The 23,127-nt window shown below is 49.6% G+C and overlaps 3 protein-coding genes across 8 annotated transcripts in view; 2 read left to right on the forward strand and 1 right to left on the reverse strand.

Annotated features, from left to right (window-relative positions):
* Positions 1–27: 27 nt before the first annotated feature.
* Chtf8 (chromosome transmission fidelity factor 8) lies at positions 28–9,434 on the forward strand. Its single transcript, XM_021632584.2, has 4 exons — positions 28–107; positions 6,007–6,061; positions 6,313–6,430; positions 6,827–9,434. The coding sequence occupies exons 2-4, from the start codon at positions 6,039–6,041 to the stop codon at positions 7,049–7,051; spliced, it is 366 nt and encodes a 121-aa protein (XP_021488259.1). The 5' UTR covers positions 28–107; positions 6,007–6,038; the 3' UTR covers positions 7,052–9,434.
* Derpc (DERPC proline and glycine rich nuclear protein) lies at positions 7,048–9,434 on the forward strand. The gene has a single exon (XM_021632577.2). It carries the CDS (start codon positions 7,048–7,050, stop codon positions 8,653–8,655), a length of 1,608 nt encoding a protein of 535 aa, XP_021488252.1. The 3' UTR covers positions 8,656–9,434.
* A 970-nt stretch (positions 9,435–10,404) lies between these two features.
* Positions 10,405–23,127, reverse strand: part of Has3 (hyaluronan synthase 3) — a 194,200-nt gene continuing 181,477 nt past the window's right edge. For 3 of the 6 annotated variants that reach the window (XM_060392025.1, XM_060392023.1, XM_021632563.2), the window contains 3 exons: positions 19,590–20,228; positions 16,795–16,896; positions 10,405–15,825 (listed from right to left, as the gene is read on the reverse strand). In XM_060392025.1, the coding sequence (XP_060248008.1) occupies positions 14,902–15,825; positions 16,795–16,896; positions 19,590–20,228 (1,665 nt within the window). In that variant the 3' untranslated portion in view covers positions 10,405–14,901. Of the gene's footprint in view, positions 15,826–16,794; positions 16,897–19,589; positions 20,229–22,064; positions 22,157–22,179; positions 22,928–23,012; positions 23,106–23,127 lie in introns of those variants that run through there. The other 3 variants (XM_021632544.2, XM_021632554.2, XM_021632525.2) reach the window with 3 other exon arrangements.

The following is a 23,127-nucleotide window of genomic DNA, read 5'->3' on the forward strand; positions in this document are numbered from 1 at the left end:
GAGGCCGGAAGTGCGCAGGCAATGCTCGCGGCGGCGGCGACGGCGGCGGGAGGTTCGGTTGTCGCCCGTTGGCCGCGCGGCGCCGCGCTCGGCGGCCGCCATTGCAGGTCAGGCCGCGGGCGGGGGGCGCGGGAGGCTGCGGGGAGTGAGGCCGGAGGCGGGAAGCCGGGCGAGAGCGCGGAGGGGCGGCCAGCTAGGGAGCCGGGGCCGGGCGGGGCGCGCGGCTCCGGGAGAAGAATGGCGAGCGGAGGGGCGGGGAGCGGGCGGGGGAGGGGCGCATGCCGGGCCAGGGAGCTGGAGGGCTGCGAGGGCCGAGGCTAGCTCGACGCGAGCCGGGGGAGCCTGGGGACGGGGAGCGGTGCGAGGACGGAAGGAAGGGAGCGAGCGAGCGAGCTGGGTGGAGTGGGAAAAGGGCGGAAAGGCTGGCGGAGCGCGGGCGGAGGACGAAGCAGGGGGCGGCGCGGGCCGGATCCTCGAGGTACGTGCTGGGAAAGGGGCTCAGTCCCCGGTCGGGAGGCCTGCTGAGTCGAGCGGACTTGGAACCCAGAAAGTAGCGGGAATGGCAGCAGGAGTCTTAAGGGGGGGGGGGAGGGGAGGTTGGGGCGGAACTGACAGAAATGTGAGGCTTGTTCCAGGGGCTCTATGTTTTTTTAAATCATGGCTGGGGGAGGAGGGGACTGCTGGGAGACATTATTTGGAGGGTGGTTGCAAAGTGATCTCGGATGCTTTGTGGGTGGATTGAATCGAGGAGGGTGGTGTCCTAGAGAAGGGGTACTGGGAACAATTTTAGATAGTATCGAGTGGTAGAGGAAGGTAGTTGAAAGAGGAATCTTTGGGAGGAGGGTGAGGGATTTGAAGACCGGTGGGGGCTGTGGAGGAAAGCAGGGATAGTTTCTTAGAGCGGTAGAGGGAGGTAAAACGGTTGCAATAGTAGTCTGGGATAGTTTGAAGGGAGTCGGAGAAACGGGGGGCAAAGGGAGTTGCAGAAAGTGGGTGGCTTTTACTAGTAGGAAGAGTCTGTCCAGTTGAAAGAGTGGGAGGGGGTCCAAGGGTGGAGGAGATAGAAGAAATGGGAGAAGAATACAGCAAAGAGGGAACCTCCCCCACAACTGCCGCGCGGCCAGAAGGGATTGGGGGGAGGAGGCTGTGATGTCAGGAAGAGGAAGAAAGGGTGAGGTGGGGTGGCAGTGTAGCAGAAGATGGAGAAAACTCAAATCAACCGAAGCCATCTTTTCTACCTATTGTCTACAAATAACAGTAATTGATTCCTTCCAATGGTGGAATCCTACCACGTGATGGGAACGGACCACGTGTATGCATAGTGTCTAAACACGTTTTGAAAACATTCTTCACTGATGAACAGTTTGGAAGCATTCAGTTCCATCTTCCCTCCACAGCCCCTTTTTGGAGGGGAGCAAGTGTCTCATTTAAAGTACTTTAGACTTAGTAACAACCCTATCAAGAGACAAGGCCTCCTTAGAAATTAGTATCAAACATCCCCTTCAGTCACACAACCACCATGACACTGGTAATAAAAGTGATTTGTATTCAGTCATATATAAAACTTCAGAGGTTGTTCATTTGGCAGAAAGGCACATAGAGAAGTAGTTGTCATATTTAGAGAAATGACTTTCCAGAGCTTAATCCCTGAGGCAGTTTGGTAAATCCTGACTGTAGTGTTTGAATTATTCTTCAGTTATAGAAAAGTGATTTTGCTGACCTAATGTTTTATAGGCTGTTTTTGTCCGTTGTAAACATTTGGCATTAGTGGTATTCTAATTCACATACACTAAGAAATATATTTAATTTTTTACTTTAATATGATTAAGCCATTTTTAAAGAAATGAATGTTAAAGTGTAGTTTTGAAGCTTTAGAACAGATTTCCTTTAAAATGGGGAAAACCAAAAATACTGGAAAGCCGGAGTCTGTCTTGTATGTTGGTTCAGTCCCTATCAGCAAAAGCAAAGGTAACACAAAATGTTTAGATACATTATACTCGAATTTTCTTTTTTCTTTGAAACGGGGTTTCTCCGTATATCCCTGGCTGTCCTGGAACTCCATCTGTAAACCAGGTTGATATAATTGACATTTATAGAACATCATTTAGTTTTAGAAGATTTTGTGTAATTAGATCAAATCATTGAGTCACAATCCTTTGTTTTTGTTTTTCTATTTGTGTGATTAGGTACGTACACCACATTTTGTCTTGGAAAGTTACTATTATGAGGGTCATTGATCAGGCTGTTCTCTAAGACATTAGTAATCCTTTAATATGTAATGATTTAGAAAGCAAAGGATAGAATTGAGTTTGGACAAAGATTAAAGTGGAGCCCATGGCAAAAAAGTCCTTAGCCCTCTTGGCTTGTTTTTCCCTTTTGAAGGGCAGAGGGTTTAATGTATCATTTTTAAAGGTGTAAAAACCCCTAAACTTGGAAAAGATAATAGCTAGCTTATTGTTAACTACTTTGATGTATCAGCTTGGATTATTAGCTACTTACATTGCAGGGGACAATGTAAGTATTTGCAGTTGTGTGAGAGAATGGGACCAATTGCAAGGCAGCTGGATCTCAGAGTTCTTATGAGGAGGGGCTAGTGAGAGGACCACGGAAGGACCGTACTAGAGAGTGGTAGGGTCACATCTAGCTTTACTGCTTATTAACTGAGTGGCCCAGTTGCTTAACCTTTAGCTTTTCCAAACGTTTCCTCATCTGTAAAGGAGGGTGAGGACCATGTCTAACTCCAGCTGGTTGTCAGGATGAAATGAGATGATCCAGTAAGTGTTCCAAAAGATTATTGATATGAGCTCTTTTTATACTGCTTTCTAAACAAGCCAAATCTTAGACCAATGAGAAATGGATGCCATACAGAGAACTTTCATTGTAATTTTGTTCTTTGTTAACTATTAACAAAATTTGGCTTGTAACAGGTTAAGCATCATTCAAATTTCACACTAGAAGTGCTTCAGATATTGGAGTATTTGCGTAGGCAGATGAGCGTCCCTAAACTGTGAAAACTGAAAAATCCTGAAATTTGACACTATGTGGTTTTTTTTCATATTTGGAAGCATTTCATGTTTTCAGTTATAGGTGTTCTGCTTGCTTATATGCTATACTTGACCTCCACTGCTTCAGTTTTTTGTTTTGTTTTTCCTCTCCTGCTATTCACTAGGAAATAGGTAGAGGTTAAGATGGTCACTCTCATACCCATCTTTGTTTTTAGAGACAGGGTCTTACTATGTAGCTGGAAGGGACTCAGCCTGCCGAGTGCTGGGATTACAGACACATAGCCCCACACCAGGCCTTTCGTAGCCTTTTGAATAAACTGTATGCTGACTGGACTACATGGCCCTCTCCTGTCACTCCATCAGCTGTATCCTCAGAGCAATACTTAATTTAACCCTATGGACATCTAGTGAGCTTTAGGCACAAGAAAAGAAGTATTAAAATATTTAGGCCTGAAAGTAGAATTTTGAAGTTTACTAAAGAGAATTTAAACACTCCCCAGTGTTTGGTAAATATACCCTCAGACACAAACCACATACATATAATATCAATGTACAGGTGCCTATAAGCTAGACTGACACACAGGGCTTGCATTTCTTCTTATATACTTGTAAACCACACAATTAGATTTAGCATAAGACTCGTTTTACAGGATTGATGGGGGTACAGCAACCGAATGGCCAGGCTGTGGGCACAAAATTACTGTTTTCTATCTGGCATTGCCAGATGTTTGCCAGTATTAATAGAAATAACTCAGGCAACGCTTCTTGCATCTGTATATAAAGATGTATGTGTTCAATTGAAGCTGCATGGGTTGGTATGCAAGTGCCACCCTGGCTCAGAGGTCAGATGTCTACTTTTCTTAGTTTATTGTGAATTCCTATTCTGATAGGAGACTGTCCAGGAAGCAAAGAATGCACTAAAAATACCTTGCATTCACACTGCCACTAATGCATCTCATTCCTGTTGCTAAAAAGCACATAAAAATTGGAATGAATTTTCAGGAAGTATGGTATTTTGTTGTGTGTCAGGTGTATCTATGCATGTGTGAATATGAAAGACATTAGATGTCATTCCTTGCCTTCTGCCTTGAGACGTCTGTGCAGCATTGGCCCTTCACAACCTGTGTATTGCATACTCTGAATTATAATCATAGAGTGTCAGAATGCTGAATTGCTTACTTCACAATCTAAAAAATTAGCTCTTCTCCATAGGCTGTGAGTCATAATCTAGGTGTTAGCCCCTAGTCACCTAGTGGCCTGTGTGATCATCCAGTAGCTTTCCACTTTACAAGCTGGAACCTGAACTTCAGCCTTCTCAGTTTGGATTCCTCTACTTCAGAAGTGCTTTGGAAGCAGGCTTACTGCCACATGCCTTTAATCCATTATTCAGGAGATTGAAACAGAAGGGTTGCAAGGTCAAACATGGCCCTTGTTTCAAAAAAACTACTTAGGTTAGGTTCTGTGAATAGTCTGTTACATGTACAACAGTCTTTGCCTTTGAAGCTGATATATTGCCTTTCCTTAGTGGGGCCACAACCTGTTTGGATACAGAGACCTAACTTATTCATAGTTCTAGTCTTGGTGACCTTTTGCTGTTGTGAAAAGCACTTAAGTATCTTACCACTGCCTGGCTAATTTCTTGATTCCTTTTCATTCTTGCTGACACTTGGTTTTGTCCTTTGGGAAAGGAAAATTAAGTAACTAGATGGCCCAGTTTCCTGTCTTGGCTTTACTATCTATACTCCATTTGAGTATGTACCACATATGAATATGTGATTTTGATCTATATATGACCCAGTAGCCTCACCTGCAATAATAAACAATAAGTGCTTATTATCAGAGTTTCCATGTTGGTTGCGATACCACATACATATGTGCATAGCATGTGGTCCATAGTGAAAAATCAAATGTTAGGTGCTGACACAGTATATTTGGTGCTCTGGAGAGAGGTTCTGTCATACACCAACTGGAGGCCCACAGTGATGATAATTGGTAAAGAAGCCTGTTGCATGACATGCTGATAGCCAGCTGTAGTCCTAGCTCTCTGGAGGCTAAGTTAAGAGTATACCATACCGAGTACCAGGCCAGCTTTGGTTGTGTTGCAAGAAGTTGGCTTAAACAGGGAAAAAAAAAAAAAATCCTGATTATTATTTTTGCTGAGTTTGAGTACAGGTATAAAACCTGCTGACTTTTTACGCCATGGCTCTTTACACTCATGCAAAAGACAACCAGAAACCGTAGCTTTGGTCCCCCAATCCAATCTCAGTCTGCCTTTGAATGGTAGACACAAGGGCAAATGCAGCCAGGTAGTATCAAGCTTTTAGGGTACTCCAAATTGCCACCTGGTGGCGCTGTTGTGTAACGTGAAAGTGTAGGCATTCCCCCCCCCCCCGCCTCTAAACGAAGGGTGATAACATTAGAAATCAGCTAACTACCAGGTGTGGGGGCCCATGCCTTTAATCCCACAACTCAGGAGGCAGAGGCAGATGGATCTCTGGTAACTTTGAGACCAGTCTGGTCTACACAGTTCCAAGAAGCCACAGTTACATAGTGAAACTCTATCTCAGAAGAAAAAAAAGAAAAAGAAGCCACCTTACCATCTCCACTCCAACAGCTGTTGTCATTAACAGCTGTAATATATATATATATTCAGAATCAGCAAGAAAACAACCCTTTTGGTATTGCTAGGATAATAACATGTTTAAAGCACTTAGAATTATAAGTGCCTTCCACAGATTGGGCTGGTAGTATAAAACTGAGTTGATAGAATGTTAGCCTAGCATGTGTGAAGCCCTGGGTTGGGTCCCTAACAACATGTAAGCTGGAGGTAGAGGCAGGAGAATTAGAAACTTGAGCTCATCCTAAGCTACGTAGAGAGTTCAGGGACAGCCTGGACTAGAGATCCTCTCTGAAGGGAAAAAAGTACCTGTCACACAATTAAGTGTTAAATATTAGCTATAATTATTGCTGCCCTAAAAGGTGTGTTTTCTTTTTTCTCTAGTTTTTCAGTTGGTTTTTAAAGAAGGAAGGCTCATGGTGCAAATTGTTATTTCCAGGTGAGTACGTTTTAAGATTTTACTTAGCTTAAATGTCAAGGGCTATGTTGGTTTCTGGAGGAATTAGGGGTCTCAGGTATATTTTACATAAATATTTGCATTAAAATATTTCAGTTCCCAGAACTGCCCAGTTTCCTAAGAACTTGTATCCAACAGAGAGTTCCTTTGGGCCTCTGATGGTGGTGGAGGTGTAGGACACTACTCTCCTTCAGCGTTCAAAAATATTGTAACCGCCAGCCCTTTGCTTGCAGTGCGGGGGCTGGAGGCCTGGCAGAATGGGTGCTGATGGAGCTACAGGGGGAGATCGAGGCTCGCTACAGCACTGGATTAGCTGGAAACCTCCTGGGAGACCTCCATTACACCACTGAGGTGAGGGGGCTTTTCTTTCCCTGCCTGTGCCTCAGTAAAGCAAGCTACACCGAGGTGGTGCTCCCAGGACCCAGCGTGAGGGCTGTCCTCAGGTTTGTTACTCCAGGTTTAGCCAGTCTGCAGAGCTATCTGCTTGCTGTCCCCCTACTTCTGCAGTAGCAGGGAAGTGGAGCCTTGGAGAATCTGCAAGGATCCTATGAGTAGAAATGCTCTTTACCTGGGGCTAGAAAGAATAAAAAGGGCACAGGGTGGATGGCCCAATATGGTTTTTAACAATGATAGAGCCAGACCAGGGATTGGAGGTGCCAGCATTGCTGCCAAGAGCAGCTTTAAAAGGCACCAGAGAGGAACGGCCTGGCCCTCAACCTCAGGCATCTCCTTCTTGTTCTGCCAAAGGGAATCCCTGTGCTGATCGTGGGGCATCATATCCTGTATGGGAAAATCATCCACCTGGAGAAACCTTTCGCAGTCCTTGTCAAACACACTCCTGGGGATCAGGACTGTGATGAGCTTGGTCGAGAGACTGGCACCCGGTACTTGGTGACAGCACTCATCAAAAACAAGATCCTTTTCAAAACTCGCCCCAAGCCTATTATCACCAACGTCCCCAAGAAAGTATGAAAGAACCCCGGATTTTCCCTAGAGAGCGGCCAACTCCTTGGACTCGTGCTCCGTTGCCACCTCGAGGACGGCTGGACGGTTCCCTGGGACCACAGGGAGGGCCTGTTATGAACACAGGCCACCCAATGGGTGTGAACTCAGATCCTTTTCTTGTGGCAGCAGGTTCTCTTGGTGGAAACCTGGCTCCATTTCCAAGGAATCCAACTCCTTTTCCAAGTTCATCAGGCTCATTGGCATCGAATCCAGCACATTTTCCTGCTGGTGCTCGTGACCCAAGCATGGCTTCTTTTCCAAGAGGGATGAATCCCACTGGCACAGGTGCAGTTTCTTTCCCAAGGCCAGGTGGCCTTTTGGGACCAGGACCAGGACCAGGTTTAAACCCTAGAACAGGGGCTCTTCCAGGCCCAGGGCCTATGTCTAACCCCAGATTAGGAGGCCTTCCTGGCCCTGGTCCAATGGCTAATCCGAGGGCAGGTGGGCTCCTGGGAGCGAGTCCTGACCCTAGAAGTGGTGGCCCCATGGGCCCTGGTTGTGGACCCAACCTGAGGGCAGGTGTTTTGTCCTCTGGGACTGGGCCTCCCAATCCTAGGCCAGTTGGCCTGGGTCCTGGACCAAGTCCAAACCTGCGTTCAAGCTTTTTAGGTACAAACCCGGGCCCTAGGTCGGGTATGTTTCCAGGCCCAGGCCTGGGGCCCAACCCAAGAGCTGGTGGCTTAGGTCCAGGCCTTGGGCCCAACCCAAGAGCTGGTGGCCTAGGCCCAGGCCCAAATCTGGATACCAGAGCGGGTGGCCTCTTGGGTACAGGTTCTGGTCTTAACTTAAGAATGGCTGGACCTCAAGGCTTAGATCTTGCCCCCATTCTGAGGGCAGCAGGTCTTTTAGGAGCAAATTCAGCTTTTTCACAGGCTTCTGGAAACATGGGCACAAACCCACCCACCATGACAAGAGTACCTGGCCCCATAGGCCCAAACACAGGTCCTAGCTCCCGAGGAATTGGCCTTTCAGGGCCAAATCCCTCTCCCATGTCAAGGGCTCCTGGCCCCATGGGCCCTAATTCAGCTCATTTCTCAAGGCCAGGTGGCCCCATGGGGGTAAATGCTGGAGCCTTTCCAAGGGGGACAGGATCAGGAGGAATGAATCCATCTGCCTTCTCTCAGTCTTCTGGCACATTGGCTTCAAATCCAGGTACCTTTCAGAGGCCCACTGGCCTCCAGGGCTCAAATCCAGCAATTTTTCCAAGAGCCTCTGGGGCACTAGGCCCCAACCCAGCTAACTTTTCAAGGGCCACTGGTCCAGGTCCAGCTGCCTTCCCGAGGTCTGCTGGTCCATTAGGCCCAGGTCAAGTTGCTTTCCCCAGGTCAGCTGCTGGACACCTGGGCTCTTCTCCAGCTGGCCCTGTGGGTATCAACCCAGCTCCTTTTGCGAGGCCAACAGGGTCCCTGGGTCTTAACCCAGCTTCCTTCCCAAGGATGAATGGCCCTGTAGTTAAGACTTTGGTCCCATTTCCTAGGGTGGGCAGCCTCCCTGGCTCGAATCCAGCTGCTTTCCCTAGACCAGGGGGTCCAATGGCTGCAGTATACCCAAATGGGATGTTACCCCCTTAAATACCATTTTTCTTCCAGGGCCACCTTGTTTTTCAAGCACTGTGGTTCTGGGCTAGGCCTGTCTTTTAGATAAAAAGGTAGATGTGGAGCTACAGTCTGAAGAACATAGCTGGGGCTCAAGTTCAAATGAGCCTTCTTTTTCCTCTGCTTTTTTTCTTGACTGAAGACACGGACTATGGCAGGTAGGGATGATCCTGGCCTCAAGAAAAAGGATCGCTGGCCTTCTGGAAACCTGCTGTGCTTTTGTCCCACAGCTTTCTGCCCCTTTTTTCTTACTGGTTTCTTGAATTGTTCTCGTGGACTTTTCCTCAGGGATACACTGGCCTGCAGGTCCTGTTTCCCCGCTCACCACTGGAAGGTCGGCTCACTTGCTATCTAGTGATGCTGCGTTGGCGAGCAGGCCACACTTCAATAACTCTGGCTGGGCATTCTGGACCTGGTCATGTTCTACTGCCAGACCTTTCCCTGGGGGCTTGGACACCTACAGCACAGACCTACATTTCTGCTTGTCTGGGCCTGCAACTCCTTTCTCCTGGGACTTAGAGGTGGCCAGATTTAAGGTTCCTTCGATTATCCAGCTCCCTCTCCACTGGTACTCCCAATCAAAGAACTGCAAAACTTAAAACTGAGATGGATGGGAATTGGGGAACTAGGGTGGGGGTGGAGGGATGAAAGGGAGAATCACTGTGCTTTGTTCAGCCTGATGTGAAGGATGGTTGGTGTTTTTCCTGCATTGTATCTTTTCTTACTGTTTCTTTAATAAATGGGATGAGAGGGCTGCTGCTGTCATTCCATTTGTTCTCTGTTCCACGGCAGGTAAGTTTACTCTCTGCTTGTCTTTGTTTTGGTTTTGACAACAGCCCTCTATTACTGGCCATCCAATATGCTTGCATTTGAGGGAACAAGCTTTGGTTAGTCTTCACTTATTTTTCTGTTTCTGTTTTTTTTTAGAATAATTTGAAGAATATGAGACTCATTTTACAATAGAAAATAAGCCATGCAGCATGTGTAGTATCGGAGTGGCCTAAGTGGTTCATTTTGCCAAATTGAGGCAACTGTGACAATCTACTCTTATTTTTGAAATTTTTTTCAATCAACATTTTTAATTTTTGAGTATATATGCACTCATAATGGTGATATCACATATGGTAGTTGGACAGTTGGGGGTAGGACAGTGCTCTTTTTCTACCACGTGGAACCCAAGTATTGAACTCAGGTCATGAGGCTTGATAGTAGATACCTTTTACTCCCAGGCCATCTTGCTAGCCTGTTACTCTACTTTTGAATTCCACTGATACCACTTGGCTTTTTAAAACTAAAGGGCTGGTTTACTGAGTACAAGAGAACATGGCTCTGAGATCCCAGCTGTTGTCTTGTTTTGTTTTTTGTTTTAAAGATCTGAACTGTAACTCCAACACCCATGTGTTGAAGGCTTGGTCCCTAGTGCAGCTCTGACAGGTAGGAGATGGTTCCGGACGATCAGTGGAGAAGCAGCTCTGTTGGTAGAGTCATGGTTTAAGAGGCTCATTGGGAAGTAGTGCAGACTTTGGGAGGCAGAGCACAGCTGAAGAAAGTTAGTCACTGTGCACATGGTCTTGAGGGGTATGTTGTGTCCCTGGCTTCCTCTAACTCTGCTTTCCTGCAGTTTCTAAGAAACAGTCAATTTATAGACCAAAAATGTAAGCCATAATGAACCTTTCCTCCTTTAAGTTTACTTTGGTACTTTGTCATAGCAATGGACACACCAGCATTATGTAAGAGTTTTTATTTTGATAAGTGCAATAAAAAATTCTTGACCTTAAAACAACAAAAAAGCCAATCTCCAAGGGCAATGAAAATGACAATGCCAAAAGCAGCCGTTCATGTTTGCCAGCAACAGGATGGCGGCTGCCTTGTCAGCTGAAATTGTTTGCATTTTGTGTTGTTGGGACTTGGTGGCAGCCCAGAGAAGCCAGCTTTGCACTAGGAGGTCATCAGGCGGCCACAGCAGCATCAGGAATACAAAGCATAGCACCAGAATGGCACTTGCAGTAAACAGAGGTGGAGTTGTCGGAAGCACTGCACAGTACTCCGAGCAGGGAGGAACCAGAAGTGAGATGACCTTGGGGCCCATTGCTCAGGATATGCTCTCCTTCAGCACTGAAACTGCCAGTTCCCACCAAGTTGAGCTTGAAACTCCTGAAGGTCAGTGTTAAGAAATTGAGGTACTTAGAGTGGCCACTGTCAACTCTCATGGCCTTTTGAGAAGAGCATTCCTGGGCCAGGAGAATGCCTCTGCCTTGGGAACAACACAGCTGGGGCAGTGAGGAGCTACAGAAGTACATGGCAGAGGAGAGGACCAAGCTGTTGGGTGAGATGGATCAAGAGTTAGGCGTCAGCACACTGGTAGAGGAGACCTGCAGGACCTCACCAAGGAGAGACTGATCTTTAAGGACCAAAGGAGTGCTTCAGGTGGATGAGCTGCTGCTGAATGTGAACCGGGGCTACAGAGTGAGTCCAGGATAGCCAAGGCTACACAGAGAAACCCTGCTCAAAAAAACCTTTTTAAAAAAAAAAAAAAAAGGATTAAAAAAAATGGCCAAAAAGAATGTGGAATTGTGGAAGTAGCCTTAACCACCTGTCTTCTGCAGGTGTTCTTGGCATAGCAAAATCTTTGCTCTTTGCTAGCCATATAAGACGGGGAACTGGAGAGGAACTAGCTAGACACCTTCATATAAACTAAGGTGATAATGCCAATGGCCTCGTGAATGAGAATTGACAGAGAAGTAGGTCAGCCTGCATCTACAAGGTCAGCAGGTTCTCAGCTCATCTCTAAGTATCTCCTACCCAAGGAGATGGTGACCTTTAAGGTAACTAAGCAGAAAGGGAAGAAGGTCCTCAAGGAGATAGAAGTACTGAGCATTAGTCTCAGAGGGGAGACTTAGGTTTCATACTGATGAGCAAAGTGGATAGGTGGTCCTGGAGAAACAGGAGTCAGTATCTTCAGCCTGCATCCCCATGACACTCCAGATGATGCTGGAGTAGAGAATATGGACATCAACAAGAAGGATGACAGCGGGGGAGCTATGCAGAGCTACAGAAGCACGAGCAGAGCTAAAGCAGCTGGGGTGGGGTGGGAACATTGGTTATGGCCCCTGTAGTTACCAGAGCATCTGGAAGAGCAATGAGAAAGAGGGTAGAGATTGTGATGCCGGAGAAGGATCATCCCGAGAGGAGGTCCTGCTACACTTTGTGGGGAATTCCGACCTATGATTTTGTTTGTAGCCTGGACTTTGAGTTAAATAAGGACCACGTCCTCAGAGTGCTTTCTAAATAAATTAGGGGAAGTTGAGCTGGAACATGGGCAGCCTGTATTAGTAGAAGCAAGAGTTCTCAATTTCCTCCACCACTCCTGGACAAGGACCTTCTTGTAAAAGATGGCTGGTTATAGCCCCATTGCTGGACACTGCAGAACAGAATGTCACTCTACCATGTAGTCACCCCTAGCCATGTACAGCAGTAAGAACAAGATGATCATTAAGTACAGAGAGCAGGACTGCTATGGCTTCATCTAACACTTCAAGGATAAGGATGGCGTAAGTCTGATATTAAGGTTGTGCCCATGGATGGGCTAGGCTAGAAACTCAAATCAGGGATTTCCAGCAGCTATGCCACTACCACAGGAAGGGACGGGCAAGGTGAAGGCAGAGCAGTGGATAAAGAAGCTTGTCTGAAAAAGATGAGCTCCAGCTGCACGCCTCTGTGCACTGTTACTTTGCTTAAGAAGCAAAAGGCCCGTACGTTGTGCTCAATGGCTGCATCAAGAGCATGAGAGGAATATTATCCCTAAGTAAAGCCACCTCCCCTCTGATTCCCCCCCATCCTTAATGTTAAATAAAGTTCCCTCCTTATGTAAAAGAAAACAGGTAAAAATAAATATGTTTACAAATTGTAGAAGTAATACAAAAGAGGCTGAAGTTGTCAATGAGGAAAAAAACCAAAATGAGTCTAATTGTATAAAGGCTCTTCCCTTGTAAGAAACAGGGATACAGCTGTGGACCCAGTTTAGTTTTGCTGCAGAAAAAAACTTACAAAATAAATTAGAAATCCAGTCGAGGTCAAATGTTGCGAGCTCACTACTGTACCTGCATTTTTCATCTGAAGGAAGTTGGCCACAGTGCAAGGCAGAAGAGCTGATGGTAGGGACAGTCAGTTTTCATCCGGAGTCCATTGTCCTGTGCTAATGTTCAAGTAAAAGCTGAAGAAAAGCCCTTAGTGATATGGGAGCCCTGTGGTTGACTGACTGGATTGCGTCCATGCTAGTCTTCAAGAGTTCGCTTCTTCGCAGAAGGGCCCAGAGCAAACACCTTTGACAAATGGCTGCTGCTTCCCAACCAGCCTGGGTTGGGCTTGACCTCAGCCAGGAGTTTTATTAGAAACTTGAGGTCTGTGTGCTGTGGCAACTGTTAGCTACACCCAGAAAGCCCTTGTGTTCATGAGAAGGCAACTACCAGGGATTGCCCTTCACGGTCCAGAGTGCACTTCATTCCTTTGTAGGAAGCACCTGTGTACACTTCTGTCCACCTCAGTGTTGGCCCCTCTGAGAACAAATGTTTGAAAAAGTATAAGCAGCTCATAAAGTCAAAGCCTTAGTCATGATCCCAGGTTTCAAATCCAAAGCGGAGTCTGGTCTTAGTTTGAAAACAATATAAAAAAGCTCGTCGCTCCTCAGAAGAAACAGAAAAATCAAGCAGCCGTGAGGGGTGTGAGAGGACAGAAGGCTGTTGGACCAGTTCAGCTCCTGGTTTGGTTTCTGGACTAAAGCAGCAAATGGAGGAGTATCTACTGCGTGGCCATAGAATTCCTTGGAGAAGCCACTGAGGAGAATGGATGGTCTCAAAGATGACCAACTTGGTTCATTTGAACAATACCAAAATGTCTACATTGGGGATGATTGTCAAGAAAGTCACATGCTAAACAGCTGCCAGTGTAATGGCTGGTGCCAAGCCGATGAACAGTGTGAAGTGAGGCTGTTACTTCCATGTGTGTAGGGAGCAGCCTTATAGGTCTTGGAAGTGTTCATCACCACGTGAAGAAATTTGCCTGTGGAAATGAAGATGTGACTGCTGCTCCCCCCCTGGAAAGCAACAACTTGCAAGAACACATGCCTTTGAAGGAAATGAAATAGTGAGTAGGACATCTCATATCAGATCTGAGCTCAGGTTAGAGCTGAATTTGAGAGGAATTCAGGTATGAACAACCACTGGGGTTGAGCCACAACAACCCATCGGGGTTTGATCTTCCTGGTAAATGGCTAAAACGTTTCATCTGTCCAGCAAGGTCTCTTTTGACAGCTTTGGGATCCTTTTAAAGTCCGAGCAGGTTTCAGTTTGGAACACATTCAGTCCAAGGCCTCCACGGTTTTCAGCACCATGACAGTTTTTTGATTCTCCTGTCAAACTGTGTATGTGTAAGACAGGATCTCAGGTAGCCTAGCCTGGCCTTGAACCTCTGATCTCTTAGGTGTACGTTCCAAGTGCTGGGACTACAAGTGTGTACCACAGCACCTGGCTAAACATTCCCTTTTAATATGCACCAAAAAAAACGCCAAAACAAAAAAAGAAACCAAATTCAGTACTTACTCGTGGTGGCTTGGCTCATCCCTGGGATAGTTTGATGTGGAGTGGAGTGGGCTATATTACATAAAGCACCATTTCTTAGACCCTGTTTTTTGACCAAAAGTCAGGCTTCCCAGCCTTATTATCTCAGGCACAATCTTAATGCATTGATGGCTAATTGGAGATCGGGGAAAGGGGTCACTCGCTGGTCAGATTTGACAGGAACTTCTTTTACACCTCATCGTGTTTACATGGGCTAGGAGGACACTTTCCTACAGGCTGTCATTGTTCGCTTCTATGCCAGAAGTTGCCACAGGATGGACTTTAGCACGTGGTTTAGTGCACTTCTGGGTTCTTTAGCATTCCCAGAAGAAAGTAAAATCTTTTCTGAGTTCCTTGACCGAAAGGGCAAGCAGACAAAAAGCCTGGATCCATACAAGTCCATTTGCCCTGAGCCTGAAGAATCAGTGTCATGCTTCTGCTGAACAGAGCTACCCAGGCCACACCACAGCCACTATTCTTTGCACTTCAGATTTGTCCTTTCAGCCATGAAACTAGAGCACAACACTCCCTCCTCCCTCCCACCCCATCTTTTCCATTCCCCTTCCTTCCCTTACCCATTGCACTTTCCCCACTTCCCTTGGTTTTATTACGCCTCAGCAAAAGCCAGGCTATACTGTTCTGGCTTCTTCCCACACCTCCGGGCAATAATGGCCAGGTACAGCATGAGGAGGGCCACCCAGTAGCAGCCATACAGGATGGCCCCAGAGACTAGGAAGGCTAGCTCAGTCTCACTGAACAGGTCCTGGCAATAAGCAGTATAGGCTAATCCGCCTAGAAGAACGGCCACCCAGATGGACACTGGGATTAGGCCAATGAAGTTCACTACGATGGTTTTTCGGCCAGAAGTACCCCAGCCAGACTTGTTGATTGTGGCAATGGCAAAGATCTTGGCCGGCAGGAGGCTGGACATATAGAGAAGGGAGTAAAGAGACATGAAGATCATCTCTGCATTGCCTCGAAGGAAGCAGGCATAGGTGGCCTTGATAATGCCCACTAGCTGCACTGTCAGCAGGAAGAGGAGAATGTTCCAGATGCGGCCACGGTAAAAGAGTTGTATGACTGTGGCAATGAGGAAGAAAGGAAAGAAGCCCGTGACCACTGATTCATAGGTCATCCAGAGGTGGTGCTTATGGAACCACAGAGAATTATAGAGCCATTCCCGGAAGTAAGACTTGCTCCAGCGGGTCTGCTGATTGAGCCATCGAAGGTACTTAGTGGGGGTCTCTGTGAGGCACTTAGAGCGCGCTGTATACTTAGTCCGGTAGCCAAGACTCAGGACTCGGTTGGTGAGGTGCCGATCATCCCCAAAGCTGCACTTGCTGCCTAGGAACTTCTGATGGTACCAGTCCTCCAGGAATTGCTGAAGGAGGCTGTTGCGGTACATGCCCAAAGGCCCACTAATACATTGGACACAGCCAAAGTAGGACTGGCAGGCCCGCTCCACGTTGAAGGCCATCCAGTACCTCACACTGCTCAGGAAGGAGATCCACGAATCGTATTTGTTGAGGATCTGTAAGCGAACAGAGATGCCATGTTCATCTGAGGCCTTTCTACCCTGAGTTCTATAGCATATTGTTCAAATGCCTGGTCCTTGGTTCTGGACTACCAGAACTGAGGAGTGAATCTTAGGATAGCCCTCTAACACCTCGCTCTCTGGCCCCTGCAGAGCCCCAGTTAAGGCTGCAGTAGTCAGTGCTTTATCAGGAGAGCCATTAGTGGTGGCAGAGGGCAGGGCTAGAGAAAGAAGCAGAACCCCAAACCACTCTGCCTGTCTTGCTCCTTTGGTAGTTGGAAAGCCATTAGGGCATGACATACTGCCTGCAGTGTCCTCTGGCAAAAAAACAAACAAACAAAAACTTGGCTCTGTGTGCTTGGCACGCTGCCTACAGCTCCTTAGCCTGAGTTCCCTAATGCATGGGCTTTTCAAGGAACTAACTTGACAGCTATCTGCTACACTGTCAACCCAAAAGGAAGTGCTTTCTGAGACCTATAGCAGGGCACATCCTGTGTCCCTCAATAATCAAAGGGCTTTCAAAAAAAATGTTTTTAATTTAACTTAGGTGTGGTGCTGCCTGCATGTCTGTGCATCACTGGCATGTATGCCCATGTAGGCCAGAAGAGGGCACCAGATCCCCTAGAATTGCTGCTATAGCCCTTGGTGAGCCGTCCTGTGGATGCTGGGGACGGAACCTGGGCCATCTGCAAGAGCAGCATGATCTTAACAGCTGAGCCATCTTTTCAGCCCCCTCTTCAAGTTCCCTAATCCTTCCCTCAGGTTTAAGAAGAGCAGGAAATGAATTGGGCAGTCAGTGAAGTGAACCCTATGAAGACCAGTGAACACTATCAGGCAAAGTTCTCTCCAGATAACTGTAAATCAAGAGATTCATTTCCTACTGAAATGAATATCCAGCATATCCTATTGGGTTTGGAAACAAAAGGTCCAGCCCCAAACCTCAAGAGACCCCTGGTTACTTCTTACTTGGACATCTCCTCCAACACCCCCTACTTGGGGATCTTCTTCCAAGACTCGAAGCATCTCGATGGTGCAGGCTGGGTCCAGCACAGTGTCAGAGTCACACACCTGCAGGGAAGCGTACCGTTAGCTTCGAGGGCCTGTGCAAGCAGCCTCCCGCTTCAGGACACTGCTCACTGCCTGAGGAGCCTGAACACTCAGTCACATCCAGCAGACCGCCCTATGCTAGGTAAAAAAGAAGAGGGGAAAACAAGGGAAGTAGGGAAAGGACACTGGTGGACAGTTCAGGGATCACAGGCTAAGAAGAGAGCCCCAGGATGACGTCAGGGCGACTGCTGAGGATCCAATAGGCAGTTTGTTAGCGGTCTTCTCATTTCAATCCCTGGCCCGATGAACCTACAGTCAGTCCTGTGATAGACTGAGTCTATCTGCTCGCTCGCTCTTGCTCTCTCCCCATCTCCCTCTCCCTCCCTCCCTCCTTCCTTTGAGACAGGGCTTCTCTGTATACCCCTAGCTTTGGTAAAATGCTATGTAAACCAGGCTGGCCTTGAATCACAGAGATCTGGCTACCTCTGCCTCCTGAGTGCTGGGATTAAAAGTGTGAGCCACCATCATCAGTCTTTTCTGTCTGCTTTTTAAAGTTACCGAAATAGCTTTGGTATTCCATTGGGTAGGAAATTGGTTTACTAACCTAACTGGGCCCTGGTCACTGTTCTCAGAGCAGATGGACTCATTCTGTTCTATCAAAGCTTTTACTAAAGTTGCTGGCATAGGCCCTCAAAACCAAAAATAAACAAAAGTGCTAGGTAAGAGCCTGTTAGCCAGCAGAGAGGGCTGCCTCCTGCGCCGGGGGCTTCCTGGCTCTGCACGTTAGAGGACAGGGTGGCACAGAGAAGCAGCAGAAGGCTAGAGGGAACTGGCATAGGCATTAGCACCAGTTCCACTTCCTCTGTTCTCCCCACCAGACTTGTGTCCTACTAGAGCTGGGAAGGTCCCAGAGAGCCTACAGCCAGATTCAGAGAGCCTCCTCAGTTTAAAGGTCAGCTGCTCACTGGTGCTGGTGTGGGCTTAGCGACCAGCTCTAACCCATTCTGCATGCCCCTTTGCTTCCTTCACTTCAGGGAAGTCCTGCCTGTGCAGACTTGGGGAAGGAAGAGCAGTTTCTACCTGGGCTTCCCCACTGTCTGGGCAAGGTCTTTTCCTGCAGAGGGCCGGATGTGTCTTTAGCAGGGCTTTTGGAAGGCTGTCTGCAGCCCAGGCCCGCCTTAGGTAGTAGCTCAGGACCTTGAGTGGAGAGCATGGCTTTGTGTGAAGGTCCCCTAGAATACATAGATGATCAGGGAAGGCAAAGCATGTTTGGTTGCCTCCCCTGCTTCAAGGAACGGCTGATTCCTTGGAGTGATGTAGTTACGGTTGCCTGAGCAGTTGTCAAGACCAAAAGCTTTTGGGTTCTAAGGGAAATTTCACAAAGACCCCGAAGCCCCAGGTAAACTGCTGGATCAAACACCCTTCTAGTCACATCCTCCTTAAATGCCTCGGTCCATTAAATTGGGGAAAGACAAACAGGTCAATTCATATACAAGGATAACTTTAAAACACTGCCTCCACCCAACAAAAATTCCCCAAACTAAATAGCATTCAAGGACTAAACATGAAGACAGTGCACAGTGGCTATCGAAACAGCCACTGTTCTTTGAGGTGTTTTTGAACAGTTGGCAGAACCCTTTGGTAAGTGTGGGAGTCACAAGAGGCTGTGAGGAATTCTGCACCAGAACCTGGGCAGCTGAACTGCCTGTTTCTACTTGGTACTAAAGTGTATACTTGTAATCTTTCCCCTTCTTTCTAGTTTGCTATTGTAAATCATGCCGATCTAATAGAATTTCTAGGCTGGTGCCAGTGACCACTTGATCAGGATCTGGGCAGGATCTGTTTAGAGTTCCAGCTGTGCCAACACTGGAAAAGGAAGTTGGGCATTCATATACCTGAGTCCCTCTAACTGCTGTGTCGGACACAAATTTCACACTAGGAAGAAGGGACTTTGTGGTTCTAACTCAACATGGAGTGGCTTTTAGCAGGATCCTTTTAGTCATTATACTTAAAAAGTTTTTATGATTATGGGTGTATTGTCTACATGAAAATCTGCATCATGTGCATGCATGGCCTGCAAAGGGAATAAAGAGAGCGTCAGATTGTCTGGAACTGAAGTTGTAGAGGTTGCTGGCTGCCATGTGTGTTCTGGGACCTGAGGGAGGGTCCGCTAGAATGGCCAGTGCTCCTACCTGCAGAGCCATTGCTCCAGACCCCTTTTCAAACTTCTTAGGCTGTTTAGTCACTGTGTCTAATAGTTAGACACAAGGGCTAACACCAGGCCTCGGATAGGCTGCCGGGCTGACACTCTGGTCTGCAGTTACCAGCTTTTGACATTAGGCAAGTTATTCTCTAAACTTCTGTTTTACTTTCTTGCCGTGAGCTCAGAGTGATACTCACCAGCAGAGCTATGGAAGGGTTAGAATGGACTTTGAAGCAGCCAGCCCTGCAGTACCCGTGTGACGTCAGTGCTGTGCACATTTTGCTGCTGTTGTCACGGGGAACCGGTTCAGAGGTCTGGTCTGCCCAGTTAACGGCAGAACCACAGCCGAGGTTTGGTTTCAACCCTGGCGTTTCTTCAGAACCATTATGCCTTGTTTAGGGGGGAGGAGGGATGGCTGGAACACCAAGACCAGATTTAAAGTTGCTGGGGGAGGGGATGCCCAGCTGGCTACATGTGTCATGTGCACACACTCCTAGGGAGGGAGCCTTACCTGGATGTAGTCCACTGAGTTGCCAAGGGCCTTGAAGGCTGTATACATGACCTCACGCTTGCCTCCCCACTTCTGCATGATGCATGAGAAGGTGCTGGCCCACACCACGGCTCGCACACGCTCCATGCCTTCCTGCAGGCTGGCCTCTGTCTCCCCTTCGCCTGCCTCATGGAAATTGCTACGCCACACGAAGAAGCCAGCTTGTTCAGTGCCGCCCAGCACCTCGTGGAAGATGTCCAGCATATAGGCATCTTCCTGGCGGTTGCCATCCACTACCATGACCACCTTGAGGTTTGGGAAGGCGATGCGCTGCGCCGAGCGCAGGCACTTGCGCAGGTACTCGGGGTCCTCCTGGTAGGCAGCAATGCAGAGTGCCACGGAGCGTTGCCTCTGAGAGCAGTGCAGCTTCAGCGGGCGCCCTGCTGTGCGCATGCGCCGGTGCTCCAGGAAGGCAAACAGGCTCTGGATGAGCAGATGTAGACCCAGGATGGCACCGTAAAGGCCAAAGGACAGGTAGTGCTTTTCTGTGTGGATAAACTGGTAGCCTGTCACATAGGCAGCCAGGATGCCCCCCAGTACCACCAGGGCGAACAGGCTGGTGCCCACCACACGCAGGGCGGTAGCCAGCTGCACCGACATCTGAGGACAGAAGAGAGACAGGGGGTCAGGCAGGGACACCATTCCCCCCAGAAGAACTAGAGCATTCTCAGAGATGGTCCCAGCACAAGAGAAATGGCCCACCAATAAAAACCATTATCACTTACTGAGCTTGGCTAAGACCTATGGAAACTCAGAGGTAAACTGCTAGGGCTCAGGTCCCCGTTCCACCATCTCTATCTGATCCCTTTGCAGCTTTTTGACTTGTAGAATGTGTTATGCTACCAACCCCGCAGCATGCTGACATGTGAGGGAAGAAAAATAGCATTGCTCATCGACAAACCAAAGGCTAGGGTAGGCTAGCCCCCTGGGATCTGGGAGACTGTGACCTGCCTGAGCCAAAGCTCCTGATGGGGACACAGGGCCTAGAGGAGATAGCTCCATAGGCGGCGTGGGAGGAGAGGGGCCTGGAGGCAGCCCTCGGCCGCAGTCACCACCTCGAGGGGTGGTGCACTCTAGTAAGGGGCCTGTTCCTCTGTAACAGCACAGCTAACGGCCCACAGAGAGCCGGGGGCAGCGAACGTAAAAGGGCTGTGGAGCTGACAGACACAAATTATTTCCATTTTGCTTTGTTGCTAGTTTTGTTGTTGTTTGTTTCAGTTGAGAGGCAGGAGAAAAGGCCAGGAGGTAAACCGACTGACGGGAGAGGGGGAGGTCAGAGTGGGAGCGTGGGCACTCTGCTGCCAGCCCAGCAGAGAGCCAGAGAGAGCTGCTACAAGCACTGCGGAGATGGCTGCGGGAGCCCCGCCCACCTGGTCCTAGTGCCCGGGTAGGCTCTCCACATGTCCCCGGCCCAGCCGCTCAGCCCGGCAGTGCAGGGTCCTAAGTTGGGGTTCCTAGCACCTGCCCCGGGAACAGCTGTGCTTTAATGAGAGGAGCCCAGGACTTGGCATCAGAGACCAAGGGTTGGACAAGCTCCCCCGCCTCCTGGCTACCTGACCTTGTCCAAAGACTCAGTGTCCCCGTCCCTGGAGGCGCACTAGTGAAGCTCATTAGCTAATCTTCTCAGATCTCAGGTAATTTCCCTAAAAATGGATGCATATTAGCCCTCAAGGGCTTCCCCGGTGGAAGAGGGTGTGATGAAGCAGGGAGGGTAAAGAGAGGCCACCCTCCACCCCTGACTCTTTGGTACCTGTCTCATCTGGAGAATCTATTTCCACCCTTGTCTCAGACAATGACCTCTCACTTCCAAGCCTGCTTCAGCTCTGGTCTCCCTGAAACCGGGCGGGCCCCATCCCAACAGGAACAGACTTGGCTGCCAGGGACACCCCTCACATAGGGTGGGTGAGAAGCAGTCTCCGCTTAAATCCGCAAAAGCATTCTTCCAGCAATATAGATTGGAAAGAGCTCTTGGCAGCTTGGCCTCTCCGGGAAGCCTGGCCTCTGGGCTCTCTGCCCCACAAGCCCGGGAGCCGCAGCGTGCTTGCTCCCGGCTCCCCCTGCACACACCCAGCTCAGGGAGCCCTAGGCGGACGACCCCTGCCCGGTCCCCCTCCAGAGCTGCAGCGTGGGGGACGCTGCGGGCCCCGCTGCCCGCCACGTTCTGGGAAGGGACAGGAGGTGCCGTGGGCAGCCCAGCAAGCAACCTGCGCCCTGGCGCCCCGCCTCGGTGCAGTTCCCGAGGCTGTCCGGTCAGGTCCAAGGCAGCTACGGAAGCTCTCGCCACGTTCCTCACCCTGCCTGAGCTTCACCCCGCTGGCTACGGCCACACAGCCACACCCACGTGCCGGTTTCCCACGACCCAGCAGGGAAGGAACAGAAAACCCAAGAAATAACTGCCAGCCCAGGCCCGACTCATCTTCCCAGGGCCCCAGGTACCTTGGCGAAAGAGTGCCTGCAAACAAAGGCTGCATCCCTGCAGTTGCCAGTCCCCTCCATCTGCGAGCCAGACCCCTCCCACTGAGGAATTAAGAGGCGCTACCTTTGTACCCACCTCCCCACAGAAAGCCCAAGAAGGTTCTGCAGCCCGGTAGCCTAGGCGCAGCCAGGCTCCGGTGCGGACTCTTGTTGAGGTCCTCTGCGCAGAGCTGGGACTGTATTTCCCCAAGCCGGTAGACGAGAGAGTGTGCTCTTACACCCGGGGCGTCTTCCCCCGTCCCCGCAGAAGAGATCCGAGAGAGCCCGACCCAGGCTAGCTAAGGCGCACTGTACTCCGGTTCAAGGGCACGAGGCTGGGCACGCCGCAGGAGATCGCTGTCCGGTACAGCGGCAGGAAAGAACAACCTCCCGACAAGGACGCACACCTCCCCACCCAGCCGGGAAACTTTGAGGGGCTGCAAGCTTCGCAGCCTCCCCCGCTGACAGGTGCGCCCCGCCGCCGGCCCACGCGCGGACGGTACAGAAACTTGCACCGGCCGCTGGAGCTCCGCCGCTCCCGCCTAGGCGCCCTCGGACCCCGCTTAACCGGCAAGCGGGGGTGGGGTGGGGTCATTCCACAGACATGTGCTGCGTGGACCAGATCCCTGTCGATCTGGGTGTCCCCGCAGGTGCGAAGCCCCAGCGGGCGTGAGTGGGGGGGAGGGGCACTCTGGCCTCGCACTCCCTCCCCCCCCATTCATTCACAAAACAAGAGCCGCAAGGGAGGAAGGGAGGAGAGGCTGCGGGAGCCCGGGATGCTGGAAGAAAGGGAGGAGGGTTCGGCGGGGAACGCGCCGCGGGGACCGCCGCCTGGAGGCAGAGGGCTGCCGCAGCCCCGGCCGCCCGAAGCCCCGCCGTCCCCGGGGCGCGGCAGGCGGGAGGCGCCGCCCGCCCCCGGGATGCGCTCACCGTGCCGCCGGCTCCCCGCGCCCGGTGCTCAGCAGGCCCGCGGCGGCTCCATGCTCCTCCTCCGGCTCCCGCCGCCGCCGCCTCCGCGGTGCCGCCGCGCGCTCCGACTGACGGC

The sequence above is a fragment of the Meriones unguiculatus genome, chromosome 10, assembly GCF_030254825.1.
Source record: "Meriones unguiculatus strain TT.TT164.6M chromosome 10, Bangor_MerUng_6.1, whole genome shotgun sequence".
Lineage (NCBI taxonomy): Eukaryota > Metazoa > Chordata > Mammalia > Rodentia > Muridae > Meriones > Meriones unguiculatus.